Source organism: Protopterus annectens, chromosome 9.part0 (genome assembly GCF_019279795.1).
Source record: "Protopterus annectens isolate FY-2018-M chromosome 9.part0, PAN1.0, whole genome shotgun sequence".
Taxonomy (NCBI): Eukaryota; Metazoa; Chordata; order Ceratodontiformes; family Protopteridae; genus Protopterus; species Protopterus annectens.
In genome coordinates, this window is record NC_056743.1 from 95524049 (window position 1) to 95547710 (window position 23662).

The following is a 23662-nucleotide window of genomic DNA, read 5'->3' on the forward strand; positions in this document are numbered from 1 at the left end:
CAAAACTGTACAGTGTAGTTTGTATATACAGGCAGTCCCCGGATTAAGGACAAGATCTGTTTTTCACTCTGTCCTCAAGTCAAATTTGTATGCAAGTTGAAACAAGTACATATGGTTCTTATTAAATGTCACTTAGTCAAATGTTTGCCTCAGTCTAGTATTTATTTTACTTTTCTTTGCATATAAAGCACTTTAGAAACACTTCCAAATAAAAAAAAAATCTTAAAAGTAATACTGTATACTGTAGTAACAATAATAGTACTGTAAGTACGGTGTAATAACAGTACAGTAACTATGTTCATATAGTACAGCAGAATGTTCCCTACAAAAAAAAATATATATACATACATATATATATATATATATATATATATATATGGGTCCATATGACTTGGTCGACTGTTCATTTGGTCGACTGTTTATTTGGTCGACAGTTCATTTGATCGACAAGCATTTGCCCCCTACCCCAATGTTGTGCGACCCTGGAGTTGATATATATAGTTAGGGGGGGTGTGGGGGGCACAGCCACCCACATTGGGGGGTGTGGGGGGTGAAGCCCCCCCACCTAAAATGCTTGTCGATCAAATGACCTGTCGACCAAATAAACAGTTGACCAAATGAACAGTCGACCAAGTCATATGGACCCATATATATATATATATATATATATATATATATATATATATATATATATATATATATATATATATATATGTGTGTGTGTGTTAAACTTACCTCTTTTTAAGCTTCACTTCACATTTCTGTACTACAGGCATCACCCACAAATGTTTTCCACTCTTTCCTGAACTTTCAGACCTCTCCCAGACGACCTACTGTCACCTAAACCCTAGTGAGCCGCAATGTCATTTGCCCATTCTACAGTACAGTACAGTAACTGCTTCAGTACTGTACTGTACAAGACAGCGGTCTTGACCGATCAGATCTCTTGTTCTCCATGAAGGTGGAAGTAACTGTTCTAACATGATGCATGAGCAGCTTCACAAATGGGGAGAATGCGGAAAAGGAAAGTACAACATAATTCTTAATTTTCAAGGTAAGATTTGGGCAACTTTAAAGATTTTTTTTTGTATTTTCACATTATTTTCGACATTGCAGCAGCCTGTTGTTATCTATGGGTTGTCCTTTAATCAGATGTCTGTAACCCGGGGACTTTCTGTAGTATAGACACGTTTTAAGAACTGACTCCAGAGTAACAATTCACCAGTTGAAGTGGTACAACTTGTAGTAGTAGTATTTTGTATTTATGCATTGTCATACAAGTTATATTTTGGATGTCTGTAGTAATTTTTAGAAATTTTGGTAGTGCTTTGGTTATGTTTTAATGCTTTCTTTTATTGGAACATAATCTGCATTTTATTTAAACATTTTGTTACCATATTAGTGTGAATCACAAAAAATGTTTCACAAATTGTTTTCACACTACAGGTGAATTTTGTTGGATTGGATTTACCATTTGCTGACTTTGCTCCTAGAAGTTTTGAGCCAGACGAGAATGACATTATGGTGAGTTCTGTGGTTAGACATTCTTTCTTTGCCCACAGAGATATTGCCATACATTTTTTATGTGACTACAGTGCTTTTTCAGGAAGGGCAGTTAGAGTAGTCCGTAAGTAATTTCCAGATATAATGTTGGAACCGGAGTGGTGCAAAAGTATGATTAATGCAAAAATTAAGTAAATGAATATAAACTGCTAAATGGTGTAGAAGTATTTTAGGAAAGTTTCAGTGTACATTTTAAGTGCTGAACGTGTTTGTATAGATGGCCATTGCTACAGTAGTTATTTGTTTATCAGTATTGTTGGGTGGGTTGATCAGCAGACTTCTCAGATATGACCGAAGTTCCTTAAGAAGCATACATAGCTACTAGATTAAGGACAACTGACATTGTTAAAGTAGTAGAATTTACATTCTTGTTGCAGTTTCACGAAAGTTGTATCCCATGACAGTTGTTCTTGGCAGGTGTTACACTCTTAATAGTTTTACTTGCAGATATCTTACTGCTCTGATTCTCTTGTAAGCTTTATAGAGAATATTAATAAATGAAAGTTTCATATACATAAGAGGTGTTTGTCAAAAAAAGGTACTTCACTCTTGATACACTGTAGCAAAATGCTTGGAATCAGTCTCATGTGGGTTACATTCATTTTGTTCTATGCAAATGAATCAGGCTCTTAATTGTTTAACACAGTTTATCGAGCCCTAGTTAATTCTATTGAGTGTGTTGGACTTGCTTCTCTTTAGGACCTATGTTAAAGGCCAGCCCAAGATGTGATGTTTTACATTTCATAGGTTCATACTAGGCTATCTGCCCTAGGGCATTTATAAGCCTAGCAAGAGTGTGTTTGGCTTTCACCACCCATTTTAAATTAATTTTGCTATGCCCTTTTTTGAGGTTAGTATACTGTGCCTCTGTCTAACAGTGACACAGAAGTGATACCCAGGGTAAACCTACGATCTCCCATCCACTCATCAAGATTCCTCTTGAAGAGAGTCAATGAGGGACTCTGCCTAACCTGGACTGGGATTTTACTCCAGAGTGAAGGGAGCCTCTGGGTTATGGATCTGTCCTCCAGCATGTCCTATTTATTTCAGTGCTGAGGTTCAAGTCTCTCGAGCGCGTAGCTCTATGGGATTTGGATTTTCTGAGGTGCAGCATGTCCATTAATTCCGGATTGGACATGGCTTTATACGTCAGGCACAGATAGCCTCTGAGCAGGCGGTATGCCACTGAGTAGAGCTGGAGTTTCTTTAACCGGGCAGCATATGGCATCTGTTTGAGCCCTTTGATCCTCTTGGTGAGGTACGTTTGGGGTCTTTCCAGTTTGCTGCAGGTGTCTGGTAAGGTACATCCCAAAAGGGGCACTGTACTCAATTATGGGCCTGATGAGGGATGAGTAAAGAGGCACGATGACCTCCCCTGATCTAGATGTGAATCCCTTCATGATTAGGTGGGCTATATAAAATGTTTTTCTAACCACTTTGGCCACGTGGTTGTCAAATGAGAGATTGCTATCAACTTGGGTCCCCAGGTCCCTAATTACTTCTTCTGTACTTAATGGATTACCACCTATGTGGTAATTTGTGGGCACTTTGTTTTTGCCAAAGGGGATGACTATACACTTTTTGACGTTTAGCTTGAGGTCATGGCTCTGGCACCAGTTGTCTGTTTCTATGAGGCCCTTTTGGAGGATGCTTGTGTCGGCTGGAGAGTTGATTATGGCCCAGTTTGCAGTCATCTGCGAACTTGGTCAGCCACAGTCCTTCCGTGTTGGCCTGTACCTCCGAGAAATATATACCGAACAAGAGAGGTCCCAGGACTGAGCCTTGTGGGCGCCACTTGTAACTGGTTTGGAGTCTGACATGGCTCCAGCAATTCTAACCATGTGGGTTCTGTCCTTGGGCCAGTTTGCAACCCATCTAGTGACATAGGGGTTTATATTTAAGCTGGTGAGCTTATCTATAATGCCCGAGTGGGGTATTGTATCGAAGGCTTTTGCGAGGTCCAGGTAGGCTGTGTGGACCACCTTCCCCTCGTCAATGGCCTTGGTGACTGTTTCAAAGAAATCGACCAGGTTTAAGAGGCAGGATCTGCCCTTAACAAAGCTGAACTGGGTAGGATCCAGTGTCTGTAGGTCCCCAATATCTTTATTTATGAGGTCCATGATGATCCTTTCCATAGCTTTGCTGACCAAGCTAGTCAGGCTTATGGGGCGATAGTTTCCAGGATCCATTGAGGCACCACCTTTGTGGAGAGGGACCACTGTTGCTATACGCCATTCTTTGGGTACATATCCTGTAGTAAGGCTGAGAGTGAACAGTAGTTTTATGTTTGGGTTTAGCTCTTCTTGGAGTTCATGTAGGTCGCAACCCAGGACACCGTCTGGTCCCATTGATGCTGTGTTTTTTGCTTTGGAGAGGGCAGCTCTTACCTGAGCATCTGAGATGTCAGGGGGGCAGCACTCTGCTGGGATAGATATTTGCCCTTTTGGTGGGGGGGGGGAGAAGTTTGCGCTGAACCTGTCAGTTAGGATGTTGGCAATGCCTGTGGGTTCGGTGTATTTTTTGTCATTTGGGACTAATTCTGAGCATATCTGGGAATTCCCACCCAGGTTCCTAACATAAGTAAAGAAAGCCTTGTGATTATCCTTAGTGTCCTGTGCAATTTTTCTCTTGAAGCTGACCTTAGACGATTTTATGAGTGCCCATAGTTTTTTGCTAATACTGATCAAAGATGCCTTCCCTTTTTGGGATTTTGCTCTATCATGTAGTAGCTTCCTCCTTTTATTGTATAGTTTATTTATGGCTGGGGTCCACCAGACAGGACGTCTGCCTTTGGAGGATTGGGTCTTGGTTTTATTTGGGATTGCATGATCCATGCATTCCTGAAGGTGTTCATAGAATGCATTTATAAAGGATTCTGCGGTCTGGGCCGTATTTTCCACAGGCCCGGGGGCTTTGAAGGATTCCACCTCGGTTTTGAGGAGTGTGAAATTTGCTTTAGAGAAGTTTTTCACTGTGGTTTTCAGGGCAGGGGGTGGAGGCGGGATGTGAATATCCAGTGAGATTAGTTTATGGTCTGATCTTACCAGTGAGGGATACACTTCTGGTCTGGAGCATAGAGTCCCCATGTTGGTGATGATCAGGTCCAGTATGTTTTCCCCTCTTGTGGGAGTGGTAACAAGTTTTTCCATAGCATTTGAGTTTATAAATTCTAGGAACCTTTGGGCTAGGGTGTTTTAGCTAGAGTAATGCTCCCAGTCTATGTTTGGGTAGTTGAAGTCGCCCAATATAATGGTGTTTGGAGAGACCTTCATATTTTCCAGTGTTCTCAGGAAGGCCGAGTGGGGCTCCTGGGTTTGGGAGGGTGGTCTGTAGCAGGCTATAAACTGGAAGGCAGTTTTACCCACTGTTAGTTGCACATGGATAGTCTCTGATGCTTCATGCTGTGCCACCAACCTGGAGGTGTGGGTATCTTTGACGAATATTGATACTTCCCCTCCTTTTGTGGTATGGTCCCAGTTTTGGGGCCGAAAAGCATGGTATGAGGTATAACCTGGTAGTGCTGGGGTGGTCTCGGGAGCCTTGAACCAGGTTTCTGTTACTGCACAGATATCGATGTTCTCCATGCTAAGGAGAGTTGAGTGCGTGCATCTTGAGGTTTAGACTTCTGGCGTTGAGTAGCATTACTCTTAATTTCTTATCCCTTGTGATACCTATGGAGGTGGGTTTGTCTTTTGAGCCTTGCCTAAAAAAGGCACTATGGGCGTAGCAAGAGCCTTTGCCAATATCCAAAGCCCAGGGTGACAGGTGCAAGCCGTCCCTAGCGAAGCATCGTGGCTTGTCGAGCATGTCATCCCAGGCTGACAGGCATTGGATCCCCTTTGAATGACACCAATACTTAAGCCAATTGTTGAAATTGATCATCTTGTCTTCATATTGTGGCATCATTCTTGGTGAGGGTAAGATGCTACTCAAGGTTAGGGTCATACCGGCCTGGGCTACATGCTCAGAGAGCTCCTCTATGTCTCTTTTCATGTAGTCCAGGGAGGTACGTCTCAGGTCATTCATACCAGCATGGACAATGACTGAGTCATATTTGTACTTGCCTTGGAGTGACCTGAGTGCTTGTGTTATGTGCCGGATCCTAGCGCCTGACAGGCAGCTCACCATGACCTTGTCCTTGTTCAGCCTGGTGAGCGGGATGTCAGTGTGCTTGACGATAGAGTCACCTATTACAAGTGTATCAGGTGTGTTGTTTAGCCTTAAGGGCTGTGACTGTTCGGCACACTGGCTTTGTGAGCTATGTGTTGCACGTGTTTTGTTTTGGGGTAGCGGTTGCTTGGGTGTCTGCTTTGGAGGTCTCGGCTGTTTAGGCAGATTTTTATTTAGAGCCTCCGAGTATGTTTTTTTGTGTTTATGTGTTTGGTTTGCTGTCGTGGTAGGTCTATGTGAGACTGGAATTGTAGTGAGTGTGGTTTCCTTCTCCTCCTGACTGGTTTCGCCAGTACTGAGTTGAGAGAGCTTAGCCTCCAGTATGGCTATATGGTTGCATCTCTCACATGTGCTGGAATTTGTTGGGAGGAGGAGAGGGTTGTCTGTGTACATGAGGCAGTTGTAACATTGCCTCACGATTCCCAGATTCACTAGCTGGACCGGAGAGGAGATTGACAACTGACCTTTGGACATGCTAGAATAGTATTGGGAATTCCTTTATAATTGAAAAAAAGGGCCAATGGGGAACGAGGTACTCAAGGGGAGTTTGTGAGGGTGTAGTGCTTTTAATATTTTAGTGCGGACTTGTATAATTGCTTTAGTGAACAAGTGCCAGGTAACTTAAATGCAATGTGTTACAGGTAACTTAAATGCAAAAACGACAAACAGTAACTTTCTTTCAAGTGAAACAAGGAAATAAGTACAGTAAGCAATGCAGATATCACTAGGGATCCACAGAAGCACTGAAAAGCAGCGTTTTAGGTGGAATTAGCGTTTCAGGGAAATAACAAGCAAACAAGCATACAAGTAAAGCTAGATTCAGCAGGCCTGGATCTAGGCTATGCTACAGCAAATAAGGTGTACCAATTTCAGTAAGAAACAGTTCAAATATGCAGGCACTATAAGCCTTTAACCAGAAATTCCCAGCTCAGAAGGGCAGAGTCCAGCCTCTCCTCCCACAAGAGTGCAGACCACGAACCTTCTTAATGTAAAATAACTGGCCTGAAGCCCAAGTGCTTGAACCAGAACTAATACACTTTTAGAATAACAGACACTGAGCCCTCAATCCGCAGTTCCCAACTTAGAAGGATGTAAGCTACCTGTCCTGCCACCACAGTGTAGGCCACAAACCTTCCTCATGTAAAACAACTGGTCTGAAGCCCAAGTGCTTAATCCAAAAGACTTAGAAATGATAGCTACACTTTAATCAAGTTACTACCAGCAATAATAAATACAACTGAATACTTTAAAGAATGCCTGGATTAGTGCTCAAGTTATACAAACAAAGCTAGATTCAGCAGGCCTGGATCTAGTCTTTGCTACAGCAAACAAGGTGTACCAATTTCAGTAAGAAGCAGTTTAGATATGCAGGCACTATAAGCCTTTAACCAGAAATTCCCAGCTAGAAGGGCAGAGTCCAGCCTCTCCTCCCACAAGAGTGCAGACCACAAACCCTCTTAATGTAAAATAACTGGCCTGAAAGCCCAAGTGCTTAAACCAGAATTAATACTCTTTTAGAATGACAGACACTGAGCCCTCAATCAGCAGTTCCCAACTTAGAAGGATGTAAGCTACCTGTCCTGCCACCACAGTGCAGACCACAAACCTTCCTAATGTAAAACAACTGGTCTGAAGCCCAAGTGCTTAAACTAAAAGGCTTAGAATGAGTTACACCAAGCAGTAATAAATACAATTGAGTACTTTTAAGATGACGCAAAAGCAAAATAAAGTGGGAAGAAACACAAATACAGTAAAAGCAGATATTTTTTTTTTTTTTTGATTGAGCAAATGAGATGGGCCCAGGAGTTACAGGACAGAAACAAGTGCAAATGCAGGCTTTCAAATCAGAAAGTTGAGAGAGATGGAAGACCACCCAATCGCCCAATAACTACAAATTCTGGACCAGAACCACTCCTTATGTGGTATACAGGTTACCTAGTGCTTACCACTCCCACTGATAAGCTAGAAGGCTTCCCTCCAACACAGAAAGGCGTGGGGGCTCAGAAGCTTACAAATAGTTTTGGATACAGTAAATCTGTATCTGGAACACTAATTACAGGAAAGGTAGGAAACAAGCTTACAATTTATTTATTTTTTTTCAGAAAAGTAGCAAAAACAGTAGTAAAAACAATTCACATGTAGTGCAAGCTGGCACATTTGAGTATGTAGCAATATTAGTCCACACACAGTTTGAAAAAAATGTAATTAAATTAAAAAGAACTAAAAGCAAGTGCAGAAAGGGTTTATTAGGTAGAATGCGGTAAAGAGATGGGACTGGGGGAGTGTCCTAGATCAAATCTACACTGGGGCGGGCACTGCAAAAGCCAGCAAATTTAAACTACAGCCAAGAGCAGGGGAGGGGGTGGGGAAAAGTTTCAACAGAGATGTGTGGAATCAGAGTGCAAATTATAAAACCAAAAAAATATATACTGATCTCTGTATATTTGCAGAACACTAAGACAACAGATATCTAATCAACAATTTAGCTCTATAATACAGAATAATACAGAAAAATATACTCAGCTCTATATATTTGCAGGTAGTCTTGTAAGGCTGTTCCACTTTAAATGTAGACTGCTGCTATTCAATTGCTATTTCAATTGATTATTTATTTTAAAATCTTAATTAAATCCCATTTTAAACAGTGGCATATGCGCATGTATATTAATAGAAGAGTACCCAAACCATAGTAACATTTTTCTTGCAGTATACACGTGTTTTGTTTTTGATACTTATCTTTCCCTCCAACATTAAATTAATTCTTCAGTTCCTGCTTTCTGGTAAACTTCACTCTTCCTTTTGAACATTCTGCATGTACTGTTCCCACAAATTCCATTTATATGTAGTTTTCTTCTTACCATCTTCATTTCTGTTATCACCTTTATAATATTCAGGACTTCTACTACAGCTGGTTTACACTTTGATTTCCATTTTCTGTTAATTGCTTTTTTGACACCTAGTAGCATTAATTATGAAGGCCTTATGCTGTCAGGGCAACACAGATCCTGTGTTCCAGAGTTACTGACAAGTGTGTTTGAGGCCAATAGCTGTCATTGAAGGACGCTCACTTTCTGCCCTGTTGGAAATCATAAGTTGTCTGGGTGTAAATATTTAACTTTATCTTATAAAAAGTCTTTGGAAGCAATGGAAGCATGATTTGGTAAGCAGTTTTCTGTTTTTTTAAACAACTGATCACTAAAACCAATAACTCTGCTGGTGAAGCATTATTCTCTTGCGCCACAGCCAAATTATGGAACTCCCTCCCGCCCACAATTACCGCCATACCATCATGCACCCACTTCAAAACTTTACTAAAAGCGCACCTAAAAACATGCTGGCTATGCCCTTGCAACTCCCACTCTAATATCACCCACCCCATTCAACCACTACCTTTCTTTCCACCCCACTAACTACCTTGATTATAGCAAGCTCAGGTGCTCATAAGCTTAGTACTTATTATACAGCAGGAACTTTTTATTGTAACATTTGATGTTAAGTTGTCTATCTCGCCTTCGTTCTTGCTGGTTGGGATTGGAGCCGATCCTCGGCTCTGACTCGGCCATCTTCTGTAGCTCGAGAGCTGTTTACTGGCTCGAGGCTACCCCTTATCCCATGATGCCTAGCGCTAGCTACCCAGATCTCGTTTGCCACTTCAGCTGTGAGGTGTCGTTTTTCTGGCTCAGGCTTGTATTGACTTTATTATAGAACTTTTTTCTGTGAAATAATCTTTTTCTTATTAAGGTATTCTAATTTTTAGTTTTATACTTGTGGTAGTTGAGTGTATTTTTTGTAGTCCTCCCTCCCCTCTTAGAACTCGTTTTAATTAGAGAGTTCTACCCCTCCCCCTCCTTATCCTTTTCTTGTCAGGTTAGCCGTTTAGGTTAGAGGCTTTCCTTATACCTTCTTGTTAGGCCAGCCATTTGAGTTAGAGGCTTCCTAAAAAAAAAAAAATAAATAACTTTATTATAGAACTCCGTTTCCCCTGATACCGAAGCTCATACAGAAAGCTATAGCGTTTGGTTGCAAAATGATCCTCATTGCCCCCTACTGGCATCGACAGATATGGTTTCCGTTCCTGCATCATTACCTTCTCGAGCAGCCCTGGATTCTGGATCCCATTCCAGACCTGCTGATTCATCAATCAGGCGGGTTGCATCAATCCCTTCAAACACTCCAGCTCACAGCTTGGTTGCTCTAATTCCAACCCTAGCCAGGCTTCCCAGCATTTCCCCGGCCGTGCGTGAGATTATTGTGTCCTCTCACAAGTCCACGACTAGAAAAACATATGCTAGTAAATGGAAACGTTTTTGTTGTTGGGCAGAGGCTAGGAACATAGATCCCTTTTCAACCTCAGTCCACGAAATTTTGGAGTTCCTAGCACAACTCTTTCATTCTGGGTCCACTTCTGCTACAATCAGGGTTCAATCGGCGGCCATTTCTAACTTTCATGTTGGGTTGTCTAATTCAAACATTATGTCTCTTAAGCTCTGTAAAGCCTTCCTAAGAGGGACTTCTCTCCTTAGCCCTCCAGTGAGAGATCCCCCTCCTCCTTGGGACCTTAATTTGGTACTAACCTCTTTAATTATGCCCCCCTTTGAACCTGCAGCGTCCTGCTCAATTAAATTCCTATCTTGGAAAACACTCTTTCTGGTGGCTATTACATCAGCCAGACACGTCTCTGAACTTCAGGCACTATGTGTTCGTCCTCCATACTTGTTTTTTCATAAGGATAGGGTTGCTCTGAGGACTATTCCATCTTTCCTTCCGAAAGTCTGCTCAGAAAATAATTTGAACCAATCTATAGACCTTCCTGTGTTTTTCCCTAACCACACCAACAAGGCAGAATACAAATTACACCAATTGGACATTCATAGACAACTGCATTTTTACTTGCATAGGACCAAGGATACAATGAAGTCGGACCAACTATTCCTTTCCTATGCTCTAGGCATACAAGGTCTCCCAGTTTCCAAAGTGACCTTATCCAGGTGGTTGTCTCACATTATTACCTTCATTTATCAATTGAGAAGCAAAGACTTGCCTGTCAAACCGAAATGTCATTCTACTAGGGCTTTGGCTACCTCTGTAGCCTTCCAATCTAGGTTGCCCATGGATTCTATTTATGCAGCTGCCACGTGGGCAAATCCTCAAACTTTTATTGCTCATTACAAATTAGATATGGTCTCCAGGAGCAGAGCTGACTTTGGTTCCACTGTTCTGAAGAGCCTGTTCCAATGAGCCGCCCAGGATTGTAGGTGCTAGGGACGCTGTCCCAACCAGCAAGAACGAAGGCGAGATAGACAACTTAACATAAAGAAGTTATGCACCTACCATAGTGTTCTATGTTAGTTTTCTTCATCTCGCCTTCTTCTTGCGTCCCACCCTCCATCCCCCTGTCCTGTTGGATCGAGAGGAGTTTTGGTGTCACTGGCTGAGTATTCTCTGGTTTGTTTCCTCTACTGACTTAGGGAGTATGATAGGTATGCTCAACCTGTTCTTGGGCAGGTTGTTTCTCTGGTTGAGTCTGGGGTTAGCCATTACAAATGAGATCTGGGTAGCTAGCGCAAGGCATCATGGGATAAGGGGTAGCCTCGAGCCAGTAAACAGCTCTCGAACTATAGGAGATGGCCGAGTCGGAGCCAAGAATAGTCTCCGATCCCAACCAGCAAGAAGAAGCGAGATGAAGACAACTAACATGGAACGTTATGGTAGGTACATAACTTCTTTTTAATGTCTGTTATGTACTTCACAGATAAAGATTCTAGTTGTCTACTGATGTACTATGTTCTTCATCTGTAAATATGTTTGTAATTAATTGCTATGTTAAATTGTTAATCGCTATGTAATCCAATGTAACTACTGTGTTTATTTTAACTGTGGAGCTTTTCTCCCTGCCGGCCCGGGCCTCCGCTGAAAATAGACCTACGTCCAGTCTGACACTCCCGGTCCACAAATGTAAATAAATAAATAAATAAACTGCATTAAATTATCATTTAAGACATATGCAAACCTACATTAACAGAAAAGAAAAAACATATAAACATTTTCCTTTTACATACATTATACATGACATATCTTTTCTTTCTTTATAACTGTTATCAGTCAATTCCTGCCTTCCCTTAAACCTCAGTCATCCTCCTGAACATTATTATTGATGTATTGTTCCCATAGTTTCCATTTATTTCTATGAAATTTGCACCTTCCCTTTTCTAAGGCTCCCTTCTTCCAGCTCTTTTACCTCATTTATAATATTCAGTACTTCAAATACAGCTAGTTTAGACTTTTATTTTGCATCTTATAGTAACTGCTTTTTTAGCAGCCAACAGAGTTAAACTTAACAAGGCCTTACTATCTCTAGGAAATGCAGATCCTGGGTCCCATTTGAAAAGAATAATTTCCTTAATTACAGCTGTTTGTTCACCCAATAGTTCTCAGAGTATCTGTAGGGAATTTTTTAAATCTGTCACTTCATTACAATGTCCTGATTGAAATCACTGTTGCACTGTTCCTGACAAATGGATCATCACTGCTGAAGTCCAGCTGGGGTACCAAAATATTACCTCTACTAGGTCATACATTTGACACACGAACTCAGCGGTGATGCCCAGTCTTACTTGCCGCCAGACCGAACACAGGTCATGCATTCAGACTGTTCGGCCATCGGTACCTTTGCTTCATTCGAGATAAGTGGACCTTTGGAGAACCTTCCTTTTTTACCTTATGTTTTATTGTCTGAAATTTGTTAATGTCAGCTAGGAGAGGGGCAAGTGCAGATTCTGTACAAGGACTTGCATATCAAGTCTCTTTTTTTGCCTAGGCCCTGTACACAATCACAAATCCTGCTGTCTTTGTCACTCATTCATACCAAAAACCCTTAGGTCCAGGCTGTTTTCTCTTAACACCTTCCTCGAGATCCAACTACTTAAATGCCTGGCCCAATCCAACATGGCTGACTCTGCATCCTTAATTGTCTGTCTTATGCTGAAGAAAAATGTTGAGAGGCTTCAAATGGATCAGCAGTCCAACATTTCTGATTCCAACGTCTACTTAGATGCCCGCTACAAAGACCCTGGAGGTCGGTATGGCTCCTGAGAACGTGCAGACTTTTGATATTTCCAGGGAACTGTGCCTAATTATTTCAGAAGGACTGCATGGTGTCCTTCAAATTTTAGTTAGGGAAGAGATCCCAGACTGTCTAATAGAGATCAGGCAGGGTTCCAAACCTCCATGCCTCATCCAAGCAGAGATCACATGTAGGAAAAAAAAAAGACTACGCTTGTGGCCTTTCCCTCAGCAGCTAGGGAGAAAGAGGGGATAAACTTTACACAATAGTTGTTTACAGTGATTATGTCCTTAAAACCTCACTTCTTTGGGTCTCCTCTACAACAGGTTACTCAAGTAAAACACACCCTGATTTCCTCCTCTTCCGATGAGGAGCAGGACGATGACTCCGACCATTCTCTGGACTGTTCCTCTCAAATGCATTCTGTAGGGTAAATTTCTATTGACAAAGGAGACTCCCTCTCGCCTGGTTCATCTATTGAGAAAGCTTCCTTTAGTGAGACTGAGAACATGATGAAACACTTTGGCAGTCTACTCAGATCTCTGATGTCCAGAAGAAGTACTACTCACTCTTATAGAGAGGTTACCCATGCCCCTTCTCCACTCCCTCCTGTTTTTGAGGCTTTCCAGTCCGCCTCTTCTGTGCCTGACTATCAGACTTTAGCTCCTAAGAGACCAGACAGGCTATACTAGGTCTTTGATGACCTAAAATATGTATATAAGCACTCAGTAGCAGAACCTTTGGCAGTTTCTCTTTAGATAAGCCCTCTAAGCTGCTGCTCAGTTCTAATAGCCTACCTACAAAGATAGTAGGGTATATATAGATGGGAAGAGGAGGTTTACACCTTTGCTATCCTTGCTTTTAGAGCAACTAATTACCAGACTCAAATGACTAAGTATTTGTTCTCTGTTCTGGCCTCCTTGAACACAGTTATTTTGGGTCTCACAGTAAATGCAGAGCTTACTTTTAAGGGCCACTCAGATTGCCTGGCACACAGCATAAAGTACAGATGTCCTTCTAGTCCTATGTTGCAGTATTCTGCATATGGGTTTACCCTTCTAGTCTCGCGTACGTATGGCCAGTATCCAAAAGCATTCAGTCCCTCCTAGATGCGTGAGACATCAGGTCTTGGTGAGAGTACATGGGCCATAAAAGTGACATCGGCACGCACCAGCCCTCAGAACTTTCCAGCCACCAGTCGTACTCCAGGTGTCCTGCTTTTGCTGACAGATTCAAGTTTCAAGCTAAGTACCCCAATGGGGGGACCTTTTCAGTCCTTCTTTATTGTATTACTGCCTTTTCATGTCATCCGGAAAGGGTAAATGACAGTGCGGCAGTCAGATCCCTCATAAAGACACCAACGATAATTGCCTGTTTTGTCTCGGACAGTCACACAGTTATAAGGCCTGCCCTGTTTGCTAGACATTTGTTTCGAAAATGTTGTGCCGTCATTTGCATGCACTCAGTTTGCACCTAGAGAACCTACATCTGAAAAAACTTGCTTTGCGAATGGAGGGTTCATCGGATGTCGCCTCTGGACCGCCTAATAAGAAGGCCAGATCTTTGTGGCCTGTAATACTTGCTGAGCCTCTTCCGACCGATCCCCAACTTGTGGCAGACATCAGCCTGGTTCCAGGATCTGGACCTGGATCCGCCGGTCAGGATGTCGCGGGTACCTCTGAGGAAGCCGTACTACCTGTAGGTGAGAGCACATCCACAGAGGCTGTTCCGGCACTTGCTTTGGATGCCGGGGGGGGGGGGGGGGCAGCATGTTCAAAGGAATCTTCTGATTCCCTGCCTCAAACTTTAATGCTTGCTTCCAAACAGACGCTCATTTGGACTCTCCAGAGGAGAGAAAAAAGGAAGTATATTTATCAACCAGCAGAAAGTATTCCAGACTGGCAGGCCTTTAGCCAAAGCCTTTTCTCTGTCTTTATGGCCCTGAGGCCCATATCAGTTGCTTCTGCCCCTGCATCTTTTCCTCGCCTTAGTCCTAGGCTGCTGTCTACAGAGACAGTAACTAGGGAAGAGGACATCTGTTGAGATTCCTCAGATGATTCCCTCTCTTATAATTCACAGCTTTCTTCCCCCTTGGGATATGGGTCCCCAAAGGAAGAACTATAGACCCAGACTCTCTTCTTGAAGATTTGACCTTCACTGAAACTATTTCTAAAATGAAGGAACACTTCAAATGGGAATCTACAGACATGTCTGAAATACAAAAGCGGTATTATGACCTCATTCAAATGGAAACATCAAGCCCTTCGGCCATTCCACCTATACTGCCTACCTTTTTAGATGCCTTTTCTTCTGCATCTGTCAATCCGGACTCTCAACCTCCAGCTCCTCGTAGAGCAGACAGACTGTACAAAGTTCCAGATTCTGCTAAACACTTGATCAAGTGCCCTCCTGCAGATCCAGCTACCATTTCTGTCTCCACAGACAAAGCTTCCAAACTTTTGCTTACCACCACCATCCTTCCTGCTGACAAAGACAGCAAAATTATGGAAAGGCTAGGCAAAAAGATTTACACCTTATCCACCTAGGCATTTAGAGCTACTAATTACCAGACTCGTATGGCAAAGTACACCCTGTCTCTTCTTGACTCTGCCTCCAAACTGTTGGCAGATATTCGGGACTCAGCCAAATCATCTATTTCTTCTCTCCTGGCCCTTATGTCCCAAGTCACCATTCCGTCAAGTGTAGCTATGGTGCTGCAGAATCCTTAGCAAGGTCAGCAGCTTCAGTTTCTGCACTTCGCAGATACTCCTGGCTGCGCTTGGTCGATGATGTACCACTTGACAATGCTGCCTTATTTGGCTTAAAAGTAGCAGTCCTTTTCAAATCACTGCAACAAAAGGGAAAAGAGATGCAGGATCTTAAACACCTGCTAGTTTCTCTAGTACCTAAATTTCATAAAAAACTACCCTTTGAAAACTTAGTTCATCAGGAAACACTTCATTCCTGCTCCTCAAGCTAGACCCAGGCAAGCAAGAAAGAAAAATCCTCCAGCTAGAGCATCTCCCTCCTCTAGTCAAAGGACACCCTGTCAGGACAGGGCAGGTAGTGTCTGACTACCTGCCACTCTTGCCTCCCCAACCAGCTGCTTCCATTCCACTGTCTGCTCTCCTTTCCCATTGCCTTCCCATTTGGAATCAGGTCACTTCAGACAAGCGGGTCCTCTCTATCTTCCAAGACGTTTACTACCTGTCATGGATAACCACTCCATTAAGACTAGCCATGCCACGACCCCCTGCTCAGCAACTGCCCTTCCTGCTACCAGTACTACAGTCCCTTTTAAACCAGGGCACTATAGAAAAAGTCCCTCCCTCCCTCCCACTTTGTAAGAGGATTTTACTCAAGGATTTTTCTGGTTCCCAAAAAAGAAGGGCCATGGAGACCCATCTTAGACTTTTCAATGCTCAGTCTTTTCTTAAAGGTGCCAACTTTCGGAATGCTGACCCTGTCAGCTCTATTCCCCTCTCATTATGTACAAAGGCTTCCTAGCTACACTAGACATCAAGGATGCCTACTTACACATTCCCATCAAGCCCACACACAGAAAATACTTAAGATTCTTAGTGGGCTCCTCTCATTTGTAGATGTTCTTCGTGTTTCACTGTTGCAATCATCATATTTGGGTTATCCCTGCCAGGGTAGTCCTCAGTCGGCCCGAATTCCAGAGGCATATTATTTCTGCATCGGTTGCTGTTGCTTCAGGACTGACGTCAGGTCGTCAGTGGTATAAAAACAGGCAGCCGACGTCATTATGTCAGTCTTTCTTGCCAAGGAGCCTGAAGTAGAAGCAGTTCGCATGAGTGCCGGTCGGCCACTACCTGGGCTTTTCATTTCCAAATTGAAGCTGAAGTCCTCTAAAGCTAAGTACCCCTCTGGGGATCCTTTTTCCTTGCTCTAACCGATGTCAGAAAAAGTTAACAATTGTCTCGCCTGTGGAAAGCAAATACCACACCGAGATTTTAATTTCTGCTGCGTCACTTGTTTAGGGCCAGACCACGACGTCCCCCGCTGTCGCTTTCCTGCTTTGTACAGTGCCAGAACTATACATCGTCGGGCTCTTATTGTAGGTAGATACTTTCGCTCTCAGTCTTAGACTTCCAATATGGCTTCTGAAAGCCATCCGACAACTGAGCTTCCGAAAAATCATAAGGATAAAAACAGACAGACCGTACAGGTCCAAAACTGCCAACAACGCTTCCATTAAGCTAGTCGTCAGTTGTCCAGTCCTCTGAGGCACTTTTGCAGCCCCTGATGCCCACTTCTGTGGATTCGCAGGCCACTACCGAGACCCTTTCGGAGTCCAGTATTCCGCAAGGCTGTTCTTCGACTAAGGATCATGCAGATGTCTCTACCTTGGATGGGTCCGAGCCATTGAGCAGGCACCGGCTTCCAAAGAAATACTTCACACTACTGATTCTCAACACAGACCGACTTTCGTGTCTACAGTTCTTTTGAAAACTACCGAGTTTCTCAGGTCCAGGGTACGAATGACACCCCAAAAAAAACGATGACCCAAGCTCAGGCCCTTGCTTCTTTGCCTCAGTCTCAAATGCTTAAAATGGCGGAAGACCTTATAATGCTTATCAGGGGAAGCCAGGCTACCCCTTCCAAAAGAAAAAGAGACTTGTCCCCAGTAGTTTTATCTGAACAGGAGTCCGATAACTCTGATGCATCTGAATATGAAGATATGCAGCCCCTATCTGCTTATGAGGATTCTGATGCAGAGGAATCCATCCCTTCAGCCACCCCACCCAAGGACTTTTCCTTTGGGGAAACCCTACATACTTTAAGGGAGCATTTCCAATGGGAATGACAGGACTATCCTCAGTCAAAAAGAGACTCTGGGAATTCTTAGCACAGACCTCTGACCATTCCTCCTGTCCTGGATGTTGTGGATGATGTCTTTCTGGAATCCAGTCTGACCCATGACACCCTCCCTCCTGCTCCCAGGAAACCTGACAGGTACTATAGAGTCCCTGACTCTCACAAATTTCTTTTCAAAAATCCTACTGTTGACCCCGAGGTCATCTCTCAAGGACCTAAAGGAATCAAAGCAACTTTAGCTAAGAATCCCACCCCCTCAGATAGGGATCCCCGAGCATTAGACAGATGGGGTAAAAAAAGTATACACCTCTGTTACTCTTGCTATTAGAGCATTACATTGTCAGTTGCATATGCTGAAACTCCTCAAACAAAAAATATCTTCTTTCCCTGCTTGTGCAGAAAATAGAGAGATATAGGAGTTAATGCATTCTGCAAGTCAAGTGACTAAGAACACCTTACAATGTGGTTTTGATGCCCTAGAAGCATCTTGCAAGTCAGCAGTTAGAAGACATGCTTGGTTTAAGAAACAGACCTTGCCAGACCATGTCAAAACCAAATGCACCCTTGCACAAAGACAACTTATTTGGCACCAAGGCAGAAGAGGTCCTAAAAAAGATGGAATAAAAAGCTACGTCTATGCAGACAGTTAAGGACTTCTTACAAGTCCAGCCACCAAGGTTCAGTAGGCATTGCCCCTCCAAGCACTGGTCCTTTCCTGCCCCCCCAGGTCAGCTCAGCCCAAACCCAGGGGAAGCAGGCCTCCCAGACAACAGCCCCAGGGAATGCAGAGATCTAAGCAGTGGAGTTTCTCCTCTTCAAAATCAGGGAGTGCTAAGCCACCCCTTATGGTAAAAGCTCACAATGACTTTACACTTCTACCCCCTCCCCCTCTGCCCACCTGCACTTGCCCCTAGGAGGAAAACTCTTCTTCCACGCAAATAACTGGGCCACCATTACCAACGACCGCTGGGTCCTCAGCATAGTATCCCAGTACAAATTTTATTTTCACACTATGCCAACCCCAAAAGGGTTCCCAGATCTACCCCCTAAAGAGTGGGCAGAGGCCAAAAAGCAAGTCCTTTCCCTTCTGTCTATGAGGGCAATAGAGCATGTCCCTGCAGAACAGACAGGCCAAGGTTTCTACTCCAGACACTTCCGGGTACTCTGAAAAGAGGGTACATGGCACCCCATCCTCGACCTATCCATTCTAAACACCTTTCTGGCGATACCAAAATTCAAAATGCGCACCCTCTAGCAGCGTCTTCCTATGCTTTCCACGGATGCTTGGTTTGCCACCCTTGTCCTAAAAGAGGCCTACCTACACATCCCAATCAGGGAATCATGCAGGAAATACCTACATTTCAGAGCAGGATTACTGCACTTTCAGTTCTCTGTGCTTCTCTTTGGCTTATCCACTGCTCCCAGAGTTTTCACAAAATGTCTGGCTCTCGCCATTGCTTTTTGTAGGCAAAGAAATATTCAGATTTATCCATACTTAGAGGACTGCCTGATTCAGGCATACAATCAGGAAAAGCTGCTAAAGCACCTCACCTTTGTAAAGGACCTACTGACCTCCTTGGGGTATAGTATCAACGAAAAGAAACCAAAACTAGTACCCACTCAAAAAAAATTAATTTTATTCCTGGGAGCAAGCCTGGACACAGCATCCCAGATGGCATTCCTTACACCAGAAAAACAAATCTGCCTGACAACCTACTTCTCTCAACTAGCCACAAGGACCCAGTTATCCGCAAGGAAAATCCTGCAAGCTCTAGGTTTCATGGCTTCTTGCAATCTACTCTTTCCATATGCGAGACTGCATATGAGGAAATTACAATGGTTCCTAAAAAGCCTTTGATGTCAGCACTCTCAAGACCTGGAAACTCTTTTACCAATGATACCTTGCCTAAGGAAAGATTTTCTTTGGTGGTCAGCAGCATGCTTCCACAACAAGGGACTTCCCTTTTCACTACCCCACGCTCCCCAGACCCTCACCACAGATGCATTAGACTATGCCTGGGGTGCACACCTGCACAGCAGGTGCATTCAGGGCCAATGGAGCCCAAATCAAATACATCTGCACATCAACCAAAAAGAGATGCTAGCTGTTCAGTATGCCCTGACAGCTTTCAGACCCCTACTCTCCCCGGGGCCTCTGCTGATCAAAACAGACAACACCACAGTGTTGTGGTGCAGCAACAAGCAGTGAGGGACACACTCTTATCCTCTGTGCAGGCTCGCCATGAGCAATTGGCACATGGCCGCAGCCATGCAGCTGTACCTGTTAGCACAATTCCTGCCAGGTTCTCTAAACTCTCTGGCAGACAGCCTAAGCAGAGACCTGCTAGACCCGCAAGAGTGGCAGCTTGACCAAAGAACCTTCACCCTTGTAACCCAGAAATGGGGCATCCTGAAAGTAGGCCTCTTTGTTCCTGCTCCAGTCACCAGCTCAGCAAATTCTGCACCAGGGAACCTCACAGCAAGGCCTGGAAAGTGGATGCTCTATCCTTCCAGTGGGTAAACCTCTCGGTCTGTACATTTCCCCCTCTACCACTCATTTCAAGGGTACTGATCAAAATAAGGGAGGAAAAACCGAGGGAAATCCTGATTGCCCCAGACTGGCCATGACAACATTGGTACCGACTACTGTGCAGCCCTGTCACCCCTGCCACCATGGCACCTACCTCAGATCCCAATTGCAGACCCTCAGTCTGGCAGCCTGGTTTATTCCCTGACCTCTCCTCAAGCTGTCAGTCTAAGCAAACAAGTTCTAGATGTTATACGTGAGGCCAGATGCCCCAGCACTAGAAAATCTTATGCTGACAAGTGGAAAAGGTTTTGCACCTGGATCTAGGCTAAGGGAGCCGGAATGGCACAGCCCACCCTACCTGTCATCCTGGATTACCTGGCAGACCAGGGTCTATCCTTCTCTTCTATTAAAATTCATGCCTCTGCCATCTCTGCTCATTTCAGCGCAGAGCCACTTCTTTTCTCGCACCCTCTCATCAAACAGTTCCTAAGAGGGGCTAACAACTTGAAACCACCCAGAAGAGCTCCTACCCCAGCTTGGAACCTAAGCTTTGTGTTGGAAAAGATCGCCCTGCCCCTCTTTGAACCTGCAGCTTAAGCAGAGTTAAAATTCCTCTTTTGGAAGATGGCCTTGCTTCTGGCCATCACTTCAGCTAGAAGAGTATCAGAGCTACAAGCACTTATGGCTGTAGAGCCATTCATCATTTTCCATGATGGCAGGGTCTCCCTGAGGACTAACCCATCCTTCATGCCAAAAGTGGTGTCCAGTGTGGCTCTCAACCAATCCATTCATTTGCCCACTTTTTTCCCTAACCCACAAAACAAGGGGGAAAGGATTCTGCACTCCCTAGATGTGCACAGACAGCTCACATTCTACCTAGGCAGGACTAAATCTTTTAGAAAACCTGATCAATTGCTAGTCAGCTTTGCTGCAGGAGCAGAGGACAAGGCCATATCCAAACAAACAATTTCCAAATGGATAGCACATTGCATCCATTTCTGCTACAAACATCACGGAAAACCTCCCCCCAAGAGGGTCAGGACACATTCCACCAGAGCAACCCCCACCTCTGCATCTTTCCTTAGAGAAGTCCCCACCAGGGACATCCTGGAGGCTGCGCATGGACTTCTGTTCATACCTTCACCAAGCATTACCACCTACCTATCTGCTCCAAATCCAGGGCAGGCTTTGCCACTGCAGTCTTGCAGGTCATCCTAGCCAGCCCCCAGTCTTCTTGACTGCCTCCACCCTTTTCTTCAGCTTTGGGAATCAACCCAAATGTGATGTCTGCAACAGGGAAACACAAAGAACATAGTATAGTTGTGTACACTTACCATAAATGTAGATGTTTGAGTGTATTCACGGTTGCAGTCGTGGTTTCCCTCCCTCCATCCCCCTTGTCTCTCTCTCTCTCTTTCTCTTCTTTCAAGGAGCTTTTGGTATCCTTAAAAAACTTCTCCAAAGCCAACTTCATGCTACTGAAGTCAGAAGTGACCAACTTCACAACACCCATGCAGACAGGATTTAGAAGTTCGACTGCAGAATCGTACACTAAGGCACTGTACGAGCACATCCACTCGTGCATGAATCGTGCCATCCCATATAGAACCAAGATGCTCTTCTCCAAAAAAAGGAAGCCAATCTGGTGGCCCCCTGCTATAAACAAACTATACAACAGAAGGAAGAAACTGTTGCAGAAAAGAAGAAAATCCCAGGATGCAAAAAACTCCCTCACCAGCCTCAGTAAGAAGCTGAGATCCCTCATCAAATCCTCAAAAGCTAGTTACGAAAATAAAATTGCCAAAGATTCCAAAGACAACCACAAGGCATTCTATAGTTATGTCAAGAATCTAAATGGCAATGCTCAGATCTGCTCTGAGCTACAACAGAATGGCATTAAATATATTGATCCCAAGGATATTAGCAATATTCTGGCAGATCGATTTAGTGCCAACTTCACCCCCCTTTCACCACCTAAAGGGCCCATCTCAATACCAAAAGATTGCCAAATTCAGATAATCACGGCCACACAGGTAGAAACCGCACTCTCCATAGCTAAGAATACAGCATCCATGGGACCAGATAACATCCCAGGCTGTGTACTACATGAACTACAAAATGAACTGGCACCTCACCTAAGTGTCATGTTTAATCATAGCCTCACCTAAGGCTTCGTGCCCACTGAGTGGCGCACAGCTACAGTTATCCCGCTCCACAAGGGAGGATCCGCCTTGGATCCCAGGAACTACTGTCCCATCAGTCTGACAAGCCTGATCTGCAAGGGCATGGAAGGCATCATCATGGAACTTATAAACAAAGACATTGGCAACCTTCAAACACTGGACCTCACCCAGTTTCAGTTTGTGAAAGGCCAATCTTGTCTCCTGAATCTGATTGACTTCTTTGAATCAGTCTCCAGAGCTGTGGACGAGGGTAAGGTGGTCCACACAGCCTATTTGGACCTCGCCAAGGCCTTCGACACCATCCCCCACTCTGGAATCATAGATAAACTTACTAAGCTGGGTATAAATCCCTACATCACTCGATGGGTTACCAACTGGCTTATTGACAGAACCCAGACTGTAAAAGTAGCTGACTCCGAATCCAGCTCCAGACAAGTGACAAATGGAGTATCTCATGGTTCAGTCCTGGGACCACTCCTGTTTGGCATCTACTTCTCAGAAGTACAGGCCAACACTAAGGGACTCTGGCTAACAAAGTTTGCAGATGACTGCAAAGTGGGAGCCATTATTGAATCCCCAAATGATGTGGATATTCTACAAAAGGGCCTTACAGAAACAGTTGCCTGGTGCCAGAGCCATGGGCTCAAGCTTAATGCCAAGAAATGTATAGTTATCCCCTTTGGAAAAAACCATGTACCCATGAATTACCACATAGGTGGCAGGACACTAAACATCGAAAGTGTGATGAGAGACTTAGGGACACAGGTGGACAGTGGTCTCACTTTCGATAACCACATCGCCACAACAGTCAGGAAATCCTTCTATGTGGCACACCTCATCACTAAGGGCTTTTCATCCAGAAAAAAGGAGGTCATTGTCCCACTGTACTCATCCCTCATTAGACCCATTATAGAGTATAATGCCCTGTTTGGTATGTACCTCACAAGACATCTGCAACAGCTGGAAAGGTCACATAAATACCTCTCTAAAAGAATCACAGGTCTAAACCAGATGCCATATGCTGACCGTCTAAAAAAAACTCCAGCTATACTCTGTGGCATATCGTTTACTCAGAGGCGATCTCTGCTTAACATACAAGGCCATATCAAATCCTGAGCTGTTGGACATGCTCCACTTAAAGAAATCCCAATCCCTCAGAGCCACACACTCCAGGGATCTAAACCTTGTCATCACAGTGAACAAAACATGCTGGAGGGATAGGTTCCTGACCCAGAGACTCCCCATACTCTGCCCATACATGTCAAGCAGAGCGCCTCATTGGCCCTCTTCAAAAGGAACCTTGATGATTGG

At 44.0% G+C, this 23662-nt stretch overlaps 1 protein-coding gene across 2 annotated transcripts in view; it reads left to right on the plus strand.

Annotated features, from left to right (window-relative positions):
- Nucleotides 1-23662, plus strand: part of ATG13 (autophagy related 13) — a 1186869-nt gene that overhangs the window by 965252 nt on the left and 197955 nt on the right. For both annotated transcript variants that reach the window (XM_044082606.1, XM_044082607.1), the window contains one exon: nt 1447-1524. In XM_044082606.1, coding sequence (XP_043938541.1) covers nt 1447-1524 — 78 coding nt within the window. The remainder of the gene's footprint in view (nt 1-1446; nt 1525-23662) is intronic.